We start from the raw sequence: 14,805 nt of genomic DNA, 5'->3' as shown, positions 1-14,805 counted from the left end.
CTTCGGATCTGTTTTTCTAAAATTAACAGTGAGGAGCAGAAAGGAGATATGGCAACCTGTTTACTTTTTGCACACTAAAGTGCATTACAGAAAAAACTAAATTTCTTTACATGGGAGCCTTCCCATTTTTTGTAATCTGACTTTAAGGTGTTCCAAATAATGCAACAAATTACTAACTGATTTTTTATTAGTTTAATTTTTTATTAGGTTAATTTCTTTGTAGCCATATTATTGCTCTTATATGAAACAGCAAGACAAAAAGAATTGAAGCACTTTGCCAAAAAGGGTTATGATGTGACACCACCTACCCCTCTGGTTTTACTAATTATGAAAATATTTTTTTTTAATGCAAGACACCATTAAAGATTGTATAAGCATAGGACTTATTTCATCTACCATATGTATTAAATTCTATGATGTGCTTTTCAAACTTGTTGGAGGGGAATCTCTGCCTTTAGGGGACATACCATATATTTTTTATTCAAAATATTATTGATAATAATTGATTATGCTATAATAATTTGAGAGACATAGACTGTCTGGTGTATCCATTCCAACTTTTGAGATATCTATGCCAGAGTTAACCTTAGAAAATTGGGTCATATGCTTTACATAAATTGGTAGCAGTTTACTCATCCTACTTTGACCTGACATTCAATTACACTGAAAGCGAGGACAAGGAATCCTTCTGACCAGCAAAACATGCTTGAGTTGGACTTGTTTTGTTGAACTTTCGGTATATTTGTACAGCATTCTACACTATGAAGACTGTAAATATAACTTAGGTGAACTTTTCTTTCTAGAATTTAAGAAATATGGTGGTTGAAAAGCCAGTGTGCTAGTAGATCAGTTTTTATGGTGCCTCATAATTCTTTTGTTTCAAATAAATAAACTTCTATAATTAACGTTAAAAGTTCTGAGTTGGCATCTTTGGTAGGATACTCAGTGTCACTTGGGAGAAGTAGTTTAGGAACTAAGTTACATACATCAGTAACATAAGACCTAGATTTCAATACCACTGGTTTCATTTATCAAATGGGTATTTTCCCAGTCGTTAATTTAACCTGCCTATCAAAATCCTGGTAGTAGAGGCAATTCAGTTTACTGGGGAACTATACAGTCATTGAAAGATTGAGAACCAACTCAATTCCGCCTCTAGCAGTTATTCTTAAGCCAGAACAGGGATCCGGTCATTTCTCAGTGAATCTTCCAGATTATATCCTGATGTAATGTGCTGACACTGATTAACTAATTACCAGAATTTTTGTAGTAGTGAGGTATATAGTATATTAAAGGTTAGGGCTCCTGGTTTATGGGTTTTTTTTGTTTTACATTTCCGTCTGTAATTATCCATATTTATTTTTTGGTCATTTTATCTGCATTCATCCAAATTAATTTTTGTTGCAAGCAAAAGAAGACGCTGCAGTTAGTATTTTTCCACATTTATTTAAATAGACAATGCACACTTGAACTTGTTATAGGTTTAGATACATTTACATATGTCAAACTAAATAAACACAATACATTCACTTGAAAACTTTGCCATTGTAGGATAAGAACATTTGTATTTCAAGAGACTTTGAGGACATTGAGGGTCTTTCTGGTTATTTTTTGCCTTTATGCTGTCTGGGCTCCGGACATTAGTACAACTATTCAGAGTACAGACTGAGGGAGTCCCTATGTCCTAGCTATCCATATGGTCGGTACAGCTTAACCCCGGTTAGGGCTTCTGATCTACACCTTTATCAACATTTAACACCCTTCAATTCAGAACAAACGTTGTCCAGGGAACAGCTTGCAAGCGGCCCTTTACCGCTTGTACCCGTTACATGAGCCGGCATTTCACTTTAAGTGATTTGCTCAGAATCACAGGATGGGTAAGTCAACACCGAGACTCAAATTGTACTTTAATTCCTCTCATTTCTTCATGTTCATCTTGAATGGTCACCTTTTGCTTGGGAAGGGTTTTTTTTCTCAAAGAAAATAATGATGATGTTTTACATCGTTGTGCTTTTTTGCCTGTTTTGTATAGCTAGCACCAAAGGCATTGAAGCACTTGACCTGAGCGCCAGTCTGATTACACAAGATCACAAATTTTTACATGCACCGGTAAATTAAGTGAATTGCCCAGGATCACAGGATGGTGAGCAGACGACAAAAGTTGGGCCTGGTTACACACTTCATGATAAATAAGAGGGCTGCCTATGAAGGCCAAGTCTAATGAGCTTGACCAATTGAGAGCCCTACTTGCCCTTATTCTGTCCCTTATTGGCAACAGTGTAAAGTTATTAAGAACTCCAGTAGAGGGACGACACTGCGTAGAACTCGAAGCCAGAAGGGATTTTTTGTGGTGATACTAGACAGGTGTTGCAGATAACCCCTACTGCTTAAACAATTTTTGAGTGGGTCGGGACAGGACCCTGCTTTATCAATGTTGGCACGAGGTGATATAATAATGACCTTTGTATTCCTTGAACACGTCCCCTGAACAGGAATGGTAAGGATACTGAGAAGTCACCGTATACCTTCTCTGACATCATAAAGACCCTCCATGCCCCTTGACTTTGAGAATTGTCCAGTTTGCAAGTTTCTTTAGTCCCCATTACTTGGCCATGACATCACTAAGCCACACTCTGTGACGGCCGATGCCAACACTGTGATTTTAGGGTTTCCTGGGGTCCCTTACCCATGGTGCTCCTTCCCTTTTCTTTCTAGCAATCCACACAGGCACTGAGTCCAGAGAAAGAGCCAGCTAATTACAGCCTAAATAGCCGAGAGTGTGTATTCATAAAAGCTGATAAGTGCTCCTGACCTGCTGCTTTCTGGGCAGTAGGGGCTCACTGGAAACAAATCAGTCTCGCTCAGCAGGGGGTGCTTAGGGTGATGTAGATGGAAGAATAGTGTGCAGGAGATTCTGGCAAAGATTTCAAATTTCTTTACGCAGCCCCTGTACACCTCAGACATTGATAGACACATCGCCGGTTTGTCAGTATTTTCCGTCTCTATTTATAAATACAGACAAATGAAAAAAGGTTTTCCGCCTGTATTTATATGTAAAAATCCATTTAAACTGAAAACCAGGAGCATTAATTAAAATACTTTACTTTTATAAAGATAAGTGCTGGGATGGACAATCAATTCATTACGCTGTTGGGTGACCGCTGAGAGCTGAGCTTGTCGTACCCCCAGACTACCCTTCCTGAGAAGCCTGTGACTGCTCGCAATTACTACCACTGAGTCAAGTGTGAATGGGGCTGTACTAAGCCTAGTTTACAAAGCCATAGCAGTACGGACCCTTTAATATTAGAGTCAAGTAACCCCAGCTACCATGGCTATGGCCCAGTAGCTCTATATCACAACCAAGGGGATGGAGAGTAATTATTTGACGCAGTCCAGCATACACTCATCCCAGTACTTATGAAGTTTGAGAGGACCATGGAAAACCTAATTCCGTGGTTACGAAGTGGAACAACACACTACGATGTTTGCATATGTGGTCCAGTAGCCTTATCCCTCCTCTCAAAAAGGGTCTACGAAACCCCTTTTCTGCTGCCACTACATACTATTTAATCTGTTGGTTTTTACAGTATTTTTTCCAATTTACAGAACTGATGCTATACAAGAAAATGTATTGATTCATAACGAGTCAAATAGCAGCTCCTCACTCTCACCCACAAAAATGTTATGGCTCAGCAACCTACGAAACCAACTGCACCACTCTTAGGTGGAAATGTTTTGGGGTTTGATCTGCTTCAGATGTATGTCTTCACTTAGCTCTAAGTGTGTCGTTTAATGTAATTCCTGCTCGGGCGACAATTTGGAGCCCGGGCCGGGGAAGGCAAAGCCAGACCAAATGGGGGCCCGGGACAAACGCCGCCCAGAGGCCCCGCCCATTTACATAGCCCACGAAATAGGGCGACCAAGATTGGTCACCCCAGGGCAAGCTATGGCCCCCTCAATCCGTGGATGAGCTGGGGAGCAGCAAGGGGGTATAAGAAGGGGCACAAGGCCCGAGAATTACACAAACCCTTCCCCTCGCAGAAGATAGAAGGAATCAATAGGACGCTGGGCTTCCGGCGCGTTTAAACATTACATACACCCTGTGATGTATTGAGTCTGGTTTCTCCCTCCCCCCACCTCCATCTAGGCCAACCGAACAGCGCAAAAAGGTATGGATCGTGGGTAATTCCTACGTGAAGTGGGCGCAACGCTGGGCAGCGGCCAGATGCGAATTTGGCTGTATTTGGCTGCAGGACACCAACAGTTTGGCTGGGGTGTTAGGGAATTAAATGGGACCAACTTCTCCCTTGCGGTGCTGGAAGCAATGGGGCATGGTGGCAGAGCAGATGCGGTGGTGGTCCACTCGGGAGGTAAATACTTGCTAGCACTGGGGAGGAGGGGCATCTTAGAAAATATGCAAGAAGGCCTAACAACTATGGCACAACTGATCCGCCCAGCTGAAGCAATTTTTTCAGAAATAATAGTGCGGAGATCCTGGAGAAGAGCCATGAATCTGGGGGAAAATCCAGACAAACACTCACTATCACCATGGCAACGATATGTAGGGCCAATGGCTGGGGTTTCGTAAGACACACTTTCATAAATTTGAGGTCCCAGGCTATCATTTGGAGGACGGGGTGCACCGGACCTGGGTGGGGATTGACATGTTCCTACTGAACATTGTAGGAGTCCTAGAACAGATGGTTTTTGCATAACAAGACAAAGGGCAGGGGGAGCTCCCTCCGATAATGAAACCGTAGGTAACGTGGCAGAAGGAAACCAAGAAACGTAGAAAAAGAGATAAATTACTAGCAGTAGATAGAAGGCTCACACTGTGTCCATGGGATGCCTCACGGCAGGGAGTGAGATGGGAGGACAGCCTCAGGCAGGAGAGAGTAGATGCTCACACAGGGACCTTGGGATACCACACGGCAGGGACCAGTAGGAACAGGTAGGGCCCAAGAATGGGACGGCACTTGCAGCCCGGGCAGATCCTGACGGACACCCACCAAGTCGGTAGCAAGTTGAAGCCTAAACCCAGAAAACAGAGGCCCAGTGTTATGTATGTATTTGTTTTATTGTTGGGTTTCATAAACAAAGGGTGGCCTTGTAAGAGCAGAATTCCTGATTCGCTTAAAGCCTTCTGGGAAGTTAGGCAAGAACTTTCTGTCACTAATAATTCTATCTTCAGAGGTGATAAAGTTGTACCTCTGAGCTCTTTAAGATTGAAGGTTTTGAAACTCTGCCACGAAGAACATTGTGGTATTATTAAAACTAAACAAAGAGTCAAGCAATGATTTTGGTGGCCGGGCATTGATGTTTTAATTGAAAGAGTAGTTCAGGATTGTTTACCTTGCTGCAATTCTGATAAATCTTTAGTTACTTTGAGACCTAAAATAGGGGAATCTTTTGTTCCAAGTAAAGCGTGGCATACTGTTGCCATAGATATTATGGGTCCCATTGGTCCTGAAAGGAAGTATGTGATTGCACTTATAGATATATTTTCGAGATTGCCAGTTATTAAGGTTGTTGACAGGATTACTTCAAATGAAGTATTGAAGTGTCTTGATAGGACCTTTATTGAAGAAGGGTTGCCAGTTCAGGTTATCTCTGATAATGGTGTTCAGTTTCTGTCCAACTTAATCCAGCAGTATTTTAAAAGGGTTGGTATTAAGCACAGGTATGATCGAAAGATTCAATAGGGTGTTATAAAAATTCTATTCAGATGGCCGTTCAGAATCAAAGTGATTGGAAGTGGAAATTTTCAAAACCATGTGGGCGTATAGAACCACTCCTCATGATTCTTTGGAAGTTTCCCCCTTTGAAGTAATGAGAGGTCGTGGTGCAAGAACAAAATGCAATCCAGAGTGGCTATTGGAAGCTGCTTCCAGTACAGTTCCTACTGAAGTTGTCAGGTCAAGAATTGTTAACAAGTGTAACAAGTACCATGATAAGTATAACTTGAAACATAATACCAAAACTGTTTTCGTCAAAGTTGGTTCATGGGTTAGAGTCAAGAAACATTGGAAGGAGAAAGTCAATTCTTTAAACCTTTGAGGGTTACCAAAGTTCTTAAAAATGCTGTAAAATTGACAGATGGTAAAGTTTGGAATCTAAAATGGGTAGCAGTATTTCATCCCTCTTTAAAGTGGTCTGAGAATTCAGTGTCTTTGGGGACTGCTTGTCCTTTTGATCCTTATTCTGAGTGGGATCTCCCTACGGAGGCAGTTTCTGATGTTGCAAATTCTCCAACTGTCAATAATGATGTTGTTGTTAGAAGTGATGATGCCATTATACCTTCTGATGACACTCAAAATGTGCCTATTTGTGTGGAACATAGCAATGTTAATGTAAGTCAAAAGTGCTGTGATAAGCGCATTTGTCATAAACCAAAATGGATGTCTGATTATGTTTGTAGGATTGTATCTTGATTGTTTTTGTTTTTTTCTGTTGTTGTTTTATTAGGAGGGAGATTCGTTAAATGTGTAAGATTGTATCTTTATTGGTTTTTTGTTTGTTTTATAAGGAGGAAGATGTTTTATGTATGTATTGGTTTTCTTGTGTTCTTTCTCGTGCTGTACCTCGCTCTTTCCCTCGCTCCAAGCTTCCATTATCGTGGTGTTCTAGATTGTGGAGCAGTTGGAGAGGTCAGGGAAGAGAGTAGAGATGTTTCTAAGCTGCGCAATTTATATTGGAATAAACTTCCTTTCAACACTAATTATGTGTACTACGGTCTTTACACCCAATCAGATGGGCCCCCTCCCTAGAAATGGAGTTGGCTGAGACCACATAATGACCAAGAATGTACAGAGATAATTGCAAAGACAATTAAGTGTGTTAACATAGATGTTCTAAATGACCATTGAAATGTCCATGAATTTGCAAGATGTATAACCATGTTATGTTAAATGGCACCAAAGCACGTTGTCAGTGGTGTGATTTGGAGGGTAAGATGGATGCGGTTGAAGTAGGGGAGGGGGAGGACAATTCTATTACAGGACCGGAGGCTTCAGATTATGCTTCTCAATCTTTACTGCAAAATCACAGCAGCCAATGAAAATGCATATTTTCTTTTATAACAGTATAAACAAACTACATTGCCCATGATGCACATATACTAGCCACGCCTCCATTGTCCATAAGAACCCTCTGCGTGTAGCCATCTTCCTCTTTCTTTGCTGCTCACAGCAAGAGTTAAGTGTACCTTTCATGTTCCCTCACTCTGCATGGGTTTCGCTGTAATTTATGCCAATTGTAATATGTTACCTTGATTTATACATATTGATGTGGTTTTAGACACTGTTATTATTGTGGTACCTTCGCAGTTTGTTTTCAGGGTTAGGATTCGTGGGGACTCCGTGCGACGCTCCATATTCTAGCACGACATCCTTCCCCATTCAGGTAATGCCAGCATAGCAGGAAAGCTAGGAACCCTTCAAAGTCACGTTGGACTTCACGGTCATTGACCGACAGAGCGGCAACCGTTCTCAGCATAGGAGCTTTCTTTACTGGCATTGCGCTTTAGGCGCCGGGCCCCCTCATAGCCCTCCTCTGCCGTAAGCGCCGGGTGGCTCTCAGCTGACGCGCGCGTCCAAACGCGAGCAATTTGGGCTGGTTTTGGTCACGTTTGGGCTGCGTTCCTCAGCGCGAATCCCCAACAGACTTTTAAACGCATTTCAAAGCGTTTTACACATCGGTTGCATCTCTGTGATATTCGCCTTCCCCAAAGGTTGTAAAATAATGGCCCGAGAGTGCGCACACGCTCTGGATATTGTTTTGGCCGAGATCACTGACCTATTGTACTACAGCTTCCCCAAGGGTGTTTTAGACTTCAATTTCATATAAATTTAGTGTGCTTGTGGGCTGACCCCCCCCATTACCCCTCCTAGTGGTTGTGATACGAGCTGTGCTTTATCACTGTTCTATTTACTGCACTCCAACTAGACTATGGAGGAGTGGGTTCAGTACCCTAATAATTATGATGAGGAGGAGGAGGTGTATGGTAATCAACAGCAGGAGGCTGTCTTAGAGGACAACATTGTGGAAGCGTTAGATGCTTCGGTCCAGTCCTCTGTGAACAAAGCAATGGAGACTACGGTCCCTCAGACCGCCCAGCAAGCCCTCGCAGCTGCCTTACGGCCTATCAGAAAACAGTTGGAGGGCTTTGCCAAACGATATGGCTACGACAAGAAGCCGCAGAAGAGACAGTCTGAAACTTGTGCTTCTGGTGTTAATACGGGTAACCCCAAGCAATGGCCGCATGCCCAGGCCCTATCAAACCTACATGCCAGTGGGGTAGCAGAGAACTCCTATCCAGGGAGTAAAGCAAAGGCTAAGTCAAAGGGATATGTTGACACGGATACCACTACCACTAATACTGACACCGACACAGATACATCGGAGGAGCCTCCTCCCCCAAAGAAGGCGAAGACGGCGCCCCAGTCACAGGCAGGGACTTCGACCACCCCTTTTAACTTCGACCCTTCCGAGATTGTCCATCCCCGGTCTTCCGACTGGATACCGCCCCCGCGGTTTCTGACTATCTCCACGAGAATCTGAGAAAGGGATTTTCAAGAGAGGTGCGCAACCGTCTCAGATCGGAGGGCCCACGCCCGGAATTGCCAGACAAGTTAGCGGAGACACCCGAAATCGACGCAAGCCTCCTCAGGTTTTTGAAAAAATTCTCCAAAGACCCCGAGTGTGGCATCGATCGCGCGTGGCGCGGATGCCACGATAAATTGCTCAACGTAGTGAGCCCTTTGGCTAAAATATTAGAAATGGCATTGGCAGCCAAGGAGAGCGCTGCCCCAATTGACCCGGACATTCTTGCGGGTTGGACCCAACGGGCCATATGCCTCGTTGGCAACGCTAACTGTGCGATCTCGTCAGAGAGACGCAAGTCACTGTTAATTAGGATGGACAGCAACCTAACCGAGTTGGCGGACGCTGAGCCGGGGCCCTTAATAGGTGGTCAACTATTCGGAGAGCGTTTTGTTAAAGACATCTCAAAGTATGTGGGCACGTTCACTTCCGTCGATAAGGCGCAATCTGGAATAAAGAGGGTCTTCCAGCAACATGTTTTTAATCGGGCCAGACAAGGCGGGGGCCGCTCGTCAGGACGAGGTTTTCAACAAGGGTCCCAACGAGCCGACTTTGGTTGCGGAAGAGGAGATTGGGACTCCACTCGTGGAGGTACCTTTTACCCTGCACGCAGAGGATTTAACAGAGGGTGTTTCCAATCCAGTAACAACAGGGCGAGCTTCAAAGGCCAGCAATCCACAGGTGAGTGTGGTAGACCACTTTCTTCTTCCTTTGGGGGGGTCGTACTCGTCACTGTCTACAAAAGTGGCAAGTCCTGACCCAGGACGCTTGGGTGTTGCAAACCGTTCAAGGGTTTCAGTTGGAGTTTTACTCTCTTACTTTGCAGCCAGCTCTTCCAGCAGATCTCCACTTTTCCCCACTAGATCGCAATGTCATAGACGAAGAGGTTGCAGAATTGCTGCAGAAGCACGTGATTGCACTGTGCGACAAAGGACCTCACGGCTTCTGCAGCAACATTTTTATTGTGCAGAAGAAAGGAGGTTGCAAAAGACTGGTTCTGAACCTCAGCGAATTCACTCAATTTCTTACGTACAATCATTTCAAGATGGAGGGGGATCCATCTTCTGGTGGACTTGTTACAGGAGGGAGATTGGTTGGTAAGGCTGGATCTCGAGGACGCCTACCTCTCCATTCCAATCTTCCCTCCCCATCGCCGCTTTCTACAGTTCCGGTGGAGCGGCCAGTGGTACAAATTTTTGGCCATTCCTTTCGGACTCTCCTCAGCTCCTTGGTGTTTCACCAAGGTGATGGAGCAGGTGGTCGCCCATCTGAAAGAGAGGGGGATACGTCTCATAATATACCTAGACGATATCCTTATCATGGCACAGGATCAAGCCACGCTCAGACAGCACCTCAGTCTTACGACTACGCTGCTGCAGAGCTTAGGGTTTGTGATCAACCCGAAGAAGTCGGTAATTGTCCCGACTCAGTTGATAGATTTCCTCGGGTTCACGATCGATTCACAGGCGGCTCAACTGTGCCTTCCCAAGGCGAAGTTGAGGGACCTCAAGAAGGAAATCCTGATGTTACTAAACAGTCAGACAGTCACACTCAGGGCAATTGCCAGAGTGGTAGGGATTCTAGCATCATCAATTCAAGCAATATTCCCGGGCCCGCTTCATTACAGGGCTCTTCAGCGCCTGAAGATCAGACATCTTCAGAGAGGACTGTCCTATGCAGACTCCATCCCAATATCACAGGAAGTCAGGACCGAATTACAGTAGTGGCTCGGTCATGTAGACGCCTGGAACGGAAGAGTAATCTTCGGCTCTCTGCCAGAGGTAGTTCTAGAGTCCGACGCCAGCCGTTGGGGCTGGGGGGCACATTGCGGGGACATCTCCACAGGCGGCAGATGGTCTCCACAAGAACTTTCCTTGCACATAAACAGCTTAGAACTGCTCGCAGGGTCCTTTGCAATTCGGACACTGTCCCTGAGGCAGACCTCTTGTTGCATCCTCCTCCGCAAGGGCAATGTGTCCGTGGTGAGGTATATCAACAAGTTGGGCGGCACAAGATCGTCTCTTCTGGCACAGATAGCCAAGGATTTTTGGCACTACTGCCTCGCGAATCAGATCTCAGTGCTGGCGGAATACATCCCGGGCCAGTCCAATCAGGTGGCGGATTGGAACTCCAGGCATCTCAGGGATTACAGCGACTGGAAGTTGCTTCCCAGAGTCTTTCAGTGGCTTCAGACGATTTGGGGTCCCTTCCAGACGGACCTTTTTGCCTCCAGGCTCACATGCCAGATTCCCCAGTTTGTCAGCTGGAGGCCGGACCCAATGCCGCAAGCGACCGATGCCTTCCTACAGGATTGATTCTTGCTGATCCCCAGAGTGATGACGCAGGTGATCAGGCAACGGGCAGAGATAGACCTGGTGACGCCGTGGTGGACGTCTCAGCCGGGGTTCCAGAAGTTATTACAGTGGAGTTGCGACCTGCCCAGGTTTCTCCCGCAGTCGGAGACGCTATTGCTGGGCCCTCTTCAGGAGAGACATCCTTTGATTTTAAAGGACAGACTCACGCTGATGGCATGGAGGCTTTCAGGGAACAATGGCACTTGTCAGGAGTTTCGGATAAGGCTTCTGAGTTTATCAGACAGACCTGGGCACCTTCCACCAGGAAACGGTATTCCTCAGCCTGGAAGAAATGGTTGGATTGGTGCTTGAAACAAAGTTTGGATCCCAAGGGGGCAGACTTACCCCATGTGTTGAATTTTCTGTCAGACAAGGCGGCGGAAGGTCTGGCTTAAAGATCGGTGAACAACTTTCGCTCGGCCATTCCGGCGGGGCATATCCAAATAGACGGGAAACCGGTGGGTATGCACCCGGTAGTATGCAAGCTACTTAAAGGAATTAGGGTTGCTAACCCACCTAAACCTAAATATACGGGTCTGTGGGACGTTTCCGTAGTCATTTCATTATTTAACAGGTGGCCTATTAATGCACTCTTATCTAGGGAACAGTTATCGGCCAAGCTGGCTATGTTGCTTTGCCTGTCGTCGTACAGACGTTCATCGGATGTGAGAGCACTCGACATTACAGGTAGAGTATTTACCCCTGAAGGGGTTTCATTCACTATTACAGGACGTACTAAAACTTTGTCTCGTCATATTGATTATAATGCTTTCCCAGACAATGAAAAACTATGTGTGGTACAATGTTAAAAAACGTATGAAAACTGTAGGAAGGCCTTGAGGCCTCAAGGTTGTTCTCAGCTGTTGATTGCACTGCAGAAACCATTTAAATCAGTGGCGGCTGCCACCATTGCCAGATGGCTTTGTTTTATAATGAAAGAAGCTGGTATTGGCACTCAAATGTTTTGTGCTCATTCAGTAAGAGGCGCTATGGCGTCAAAAACGTACATGTTAGGTTCTAACATTCAGGACATTATGTGTTGTGCAGATTGGTCCTCTGAGTCAAGTTTTAAAACATCTATACTACTATTATAAAGAGAGAGCAGAAACCTTTTGGCAAGGTAAACTCTGGAACCACAGCGCCAATCCACACACCCAATACATTGTTGGAATCCTCAGGGTGTGTAGATGGACATAGGCGACATAAAATAAAAATAAAACGTAAATTAAAAAATTTTTATTTAAAAACAAAGTAGTCCCCTAAAACTAGCGCCGGCCGCGACGTAGCGCTGACCGCGACCTAGACGTGGATGACGACAGGCGGGGAGGAGCGGTGACGAGCGGCGAGGAGTGGCGGTGAAGTCCGGAGCGCGGGGAGGAGCGGCGGCTCAGGTAAGGCAAAGGCGAGGCGGGAGGAGGGCGGGAGGCGGGACGCGGTCTGGGCAATGTCGGGGCGGGCGGGGGCCCGGGCGGGAGTGCACAGAAGCCTAAAAGAGGAGTGGCGGTGAAGTCCGGAGCGCGGGGAGGAGCGGCGGCTCAGGTAAGGCAAAGGCGGGAGGCGGTCTGGGCAATGTTGGGGCAGGCGGGGCCCCGGGCGGGATTGCACAGAAGCCTAAAATGCTGCCGCTAGTCCCCTTCTGCCCCGGGCAACGCCGGGGCGGGCTGCTAGTTTTATTATAAGCCAGTGGGAGATATTACTTCTGTGGTTTTTAATGAGCGTTAAACTAGCATAATCTGAAGCCTCCGGTCCTGTAATAGAATCAAAAATTTGCTAGCATTCGCGCCAAGAATTTTCAATTCTATTAAGGACACGGAGGCGAGGATTATCCCACCAGGCTTTGTTAACAATACAAAAGCATACCCGCCCATGTTCACTGTTGACATATTGGTTTATACAGTGGTTACGGTTGTATCATTTCCTTTATTGCAGGATCAGACAAGAAGTCTGAATAGAAGACAGCAGACAACACAAGCTTAATCCTGAAGCCTTGGTTATTTCTTCCCCGTTGGAGGAGTTTGTACAGTTATTCAAGTTAACATTTGGACTTGCGTTCTCTGCAAAGAAAGAGGAAGATGACTACACGCAGAGGGTTCTTATGGACAATGGAGGCGTGGCTAGTATATGTGCATCATGGGCAATGTAGTTTGTTTATACTGTTATAAAAGAAAATATGCATTTTCATTGGCTGCTTTGATTTTGCAGTAAAGAATGAGAAGCATAATCCTCGCCTCCGTGTCCTTAATAGAATTGAAAATTCTTGGCACGAATGCTAGCAAATTTTTGACTCGCCTCTTGGGAGGAGTTAGTTGGTTACACAGGAGCACTGTACAAATCAAACGTACTTTGTGTTAAAACGAATAAAGGAACACTGCACTAAGTTATCGTCATCACTATGCCTGGCCGTGCTCCGGCTTTACCCCCAGGTTAAGTCCAAAGCCTTTTAGGTTGGCCACCCCTATCCTCCCACAGCAGGGTAAACCCCAGCTTGAAGGTTCAGCTAGTAATAAAACAGCTACCTGACCGATTATCTAAGGGCACCACGGGTATTCTGATGTCCCGGCCGCTACAAAAATAAACAAATTCATGAATACCCGGTATATTTATCCTTTATCTGTACATACTTAAAACATCAAACATAAACAGAAAGAACTTTTAAATGTGTGCGGGAGCCACGTTAATGATCCATGGCGAATAATTAGAATAAACAAAGACAGACAAGTCATGTTAGTAATGGATATTTACGGGTTTGTTTACAATTCTATGTACTGTCACGTCCAGAGCTTTGCAGACCTAACAACAACAAATAGGCACTATTTTCATTTGAAAAGATAACAACCCTTGCTGGAAGCTATGGGCGTTTTAACGGGCTCTCCAGCACTGGTTCCTCCAGGCACGACGGGAGTTTACCTTGGTTACGGCCGTTGCTACCCAGGGATCCCTCCGGCGCTTCGTGCTCGCTCACACCGAGACTGAGCATCACTTACCACTGTTCCTGTTTGTCCCGGTCATGGACCTTGTCTATCCAGGTGGGCACGGCCCTCATGGCAGCAGTGAAGCCCGGGATCTGACTGCTGCTGTCCTTCCTAACAGTCAACCGGCGGCTTTCCTTATTTACATGGCGCCGCCCCATCCGCGGTGCAGCTGCCCTGGACGACGACGCTCATCGCTAGGGCGCCATCTTGGATAGGGTCAATGCCTGCCTTCCGCAGCGCGCGCGCGTGCAAGGAGATGCTCGCGGCCATTGTGACGGCATAAACACAGAAGAGATACGTAATATCCTCTCTGTCTTTTACGTTCTATGAGTGGTCTCAAAGCAGTGCTGGCCTGGTGATAGTTGAGGAATTGTGAACAGTTTTTCTCACCAGTACTGCTACCGTCCCCGTGAAGTAACTGGGCAATGATGATGATAACACCCACACTTAACCCCCATAAACACCCAAGATTGGAATGAGGGAGAAATAAATCGGGGGATTTCCCCTGTCACTACTTAGCATAAGGACGCTGCAGCTTACCTGCTGCTTTGCACACATTACTACACTACTTTAATTTGCAATAACTTCAGTGGCTGTTTTCACATGAGAACTCATCTCTGTGTTCACTCTCTGCATGTTCCTGAGATTTTTGTGTTGTAGTGCATTCACCTCTGCAAATATGAGACTACACTGTGAGTCGCTGTAATTCTATTTATTTAAATTAGGGCGATCACAAGAAGAGCGCCGAGCGTCTTACCAACATCGCGCTCCGGTCACTCACACAATGCGCATCCCGCGTCTGACGCATTCGCACTTTCTTTCCTCTCACGTCCTTGCGTGTCGCGTCATACGCAACCGCAAGGACTAGAGCGCAACAC

General features: G+C 45.6%; 1 protein-coding gene across 1 annotated transcript in view; it reads right to left on the bottom strand.

The window, feature by feature from the left end:
- IFT122 (intraflagellar transport 122) overlaps positions 1-14,107 on the bottom strand; it is a 283,966-nt gene extending 269,859 nt beyond the window's left edge. Inside the window, exon 1 of the mRNA XM_086939241.1 lies at positions 13,940-14,107. Within this exon, the coding sequence (XP_086795367.1) occupies positions 13,940-14,085 (146 nt within the window). The 5' untranslated portion in view covers positions 14,086-14,107. The remainder of the gene's footprint in view (positions 1-13,939) is intronic.
- Between the last annotated feature and the right edge of the window lie 698 nt (positions 14,108-14,805).

The sequence above is a fragment of the Lissotriton vulgaris genome, chromosome 9 (genome assembly GCF_964263255.1).
Source record: "Lissotriton vulgaris chromosome 9, aLisVul1.2, whole genome shotgun sequence".
NCBI lineage: Eukaryota > Metazoa > Chordata > Amphibia > Caudata > Salamandridae > Lissotriton > Lissotriton vulgaris.
The sequence above is the reverse complement of the archived record's forward strand: the minus strand, read 5'-3'. Positions and strand labels throughout refer to the sequence as shown.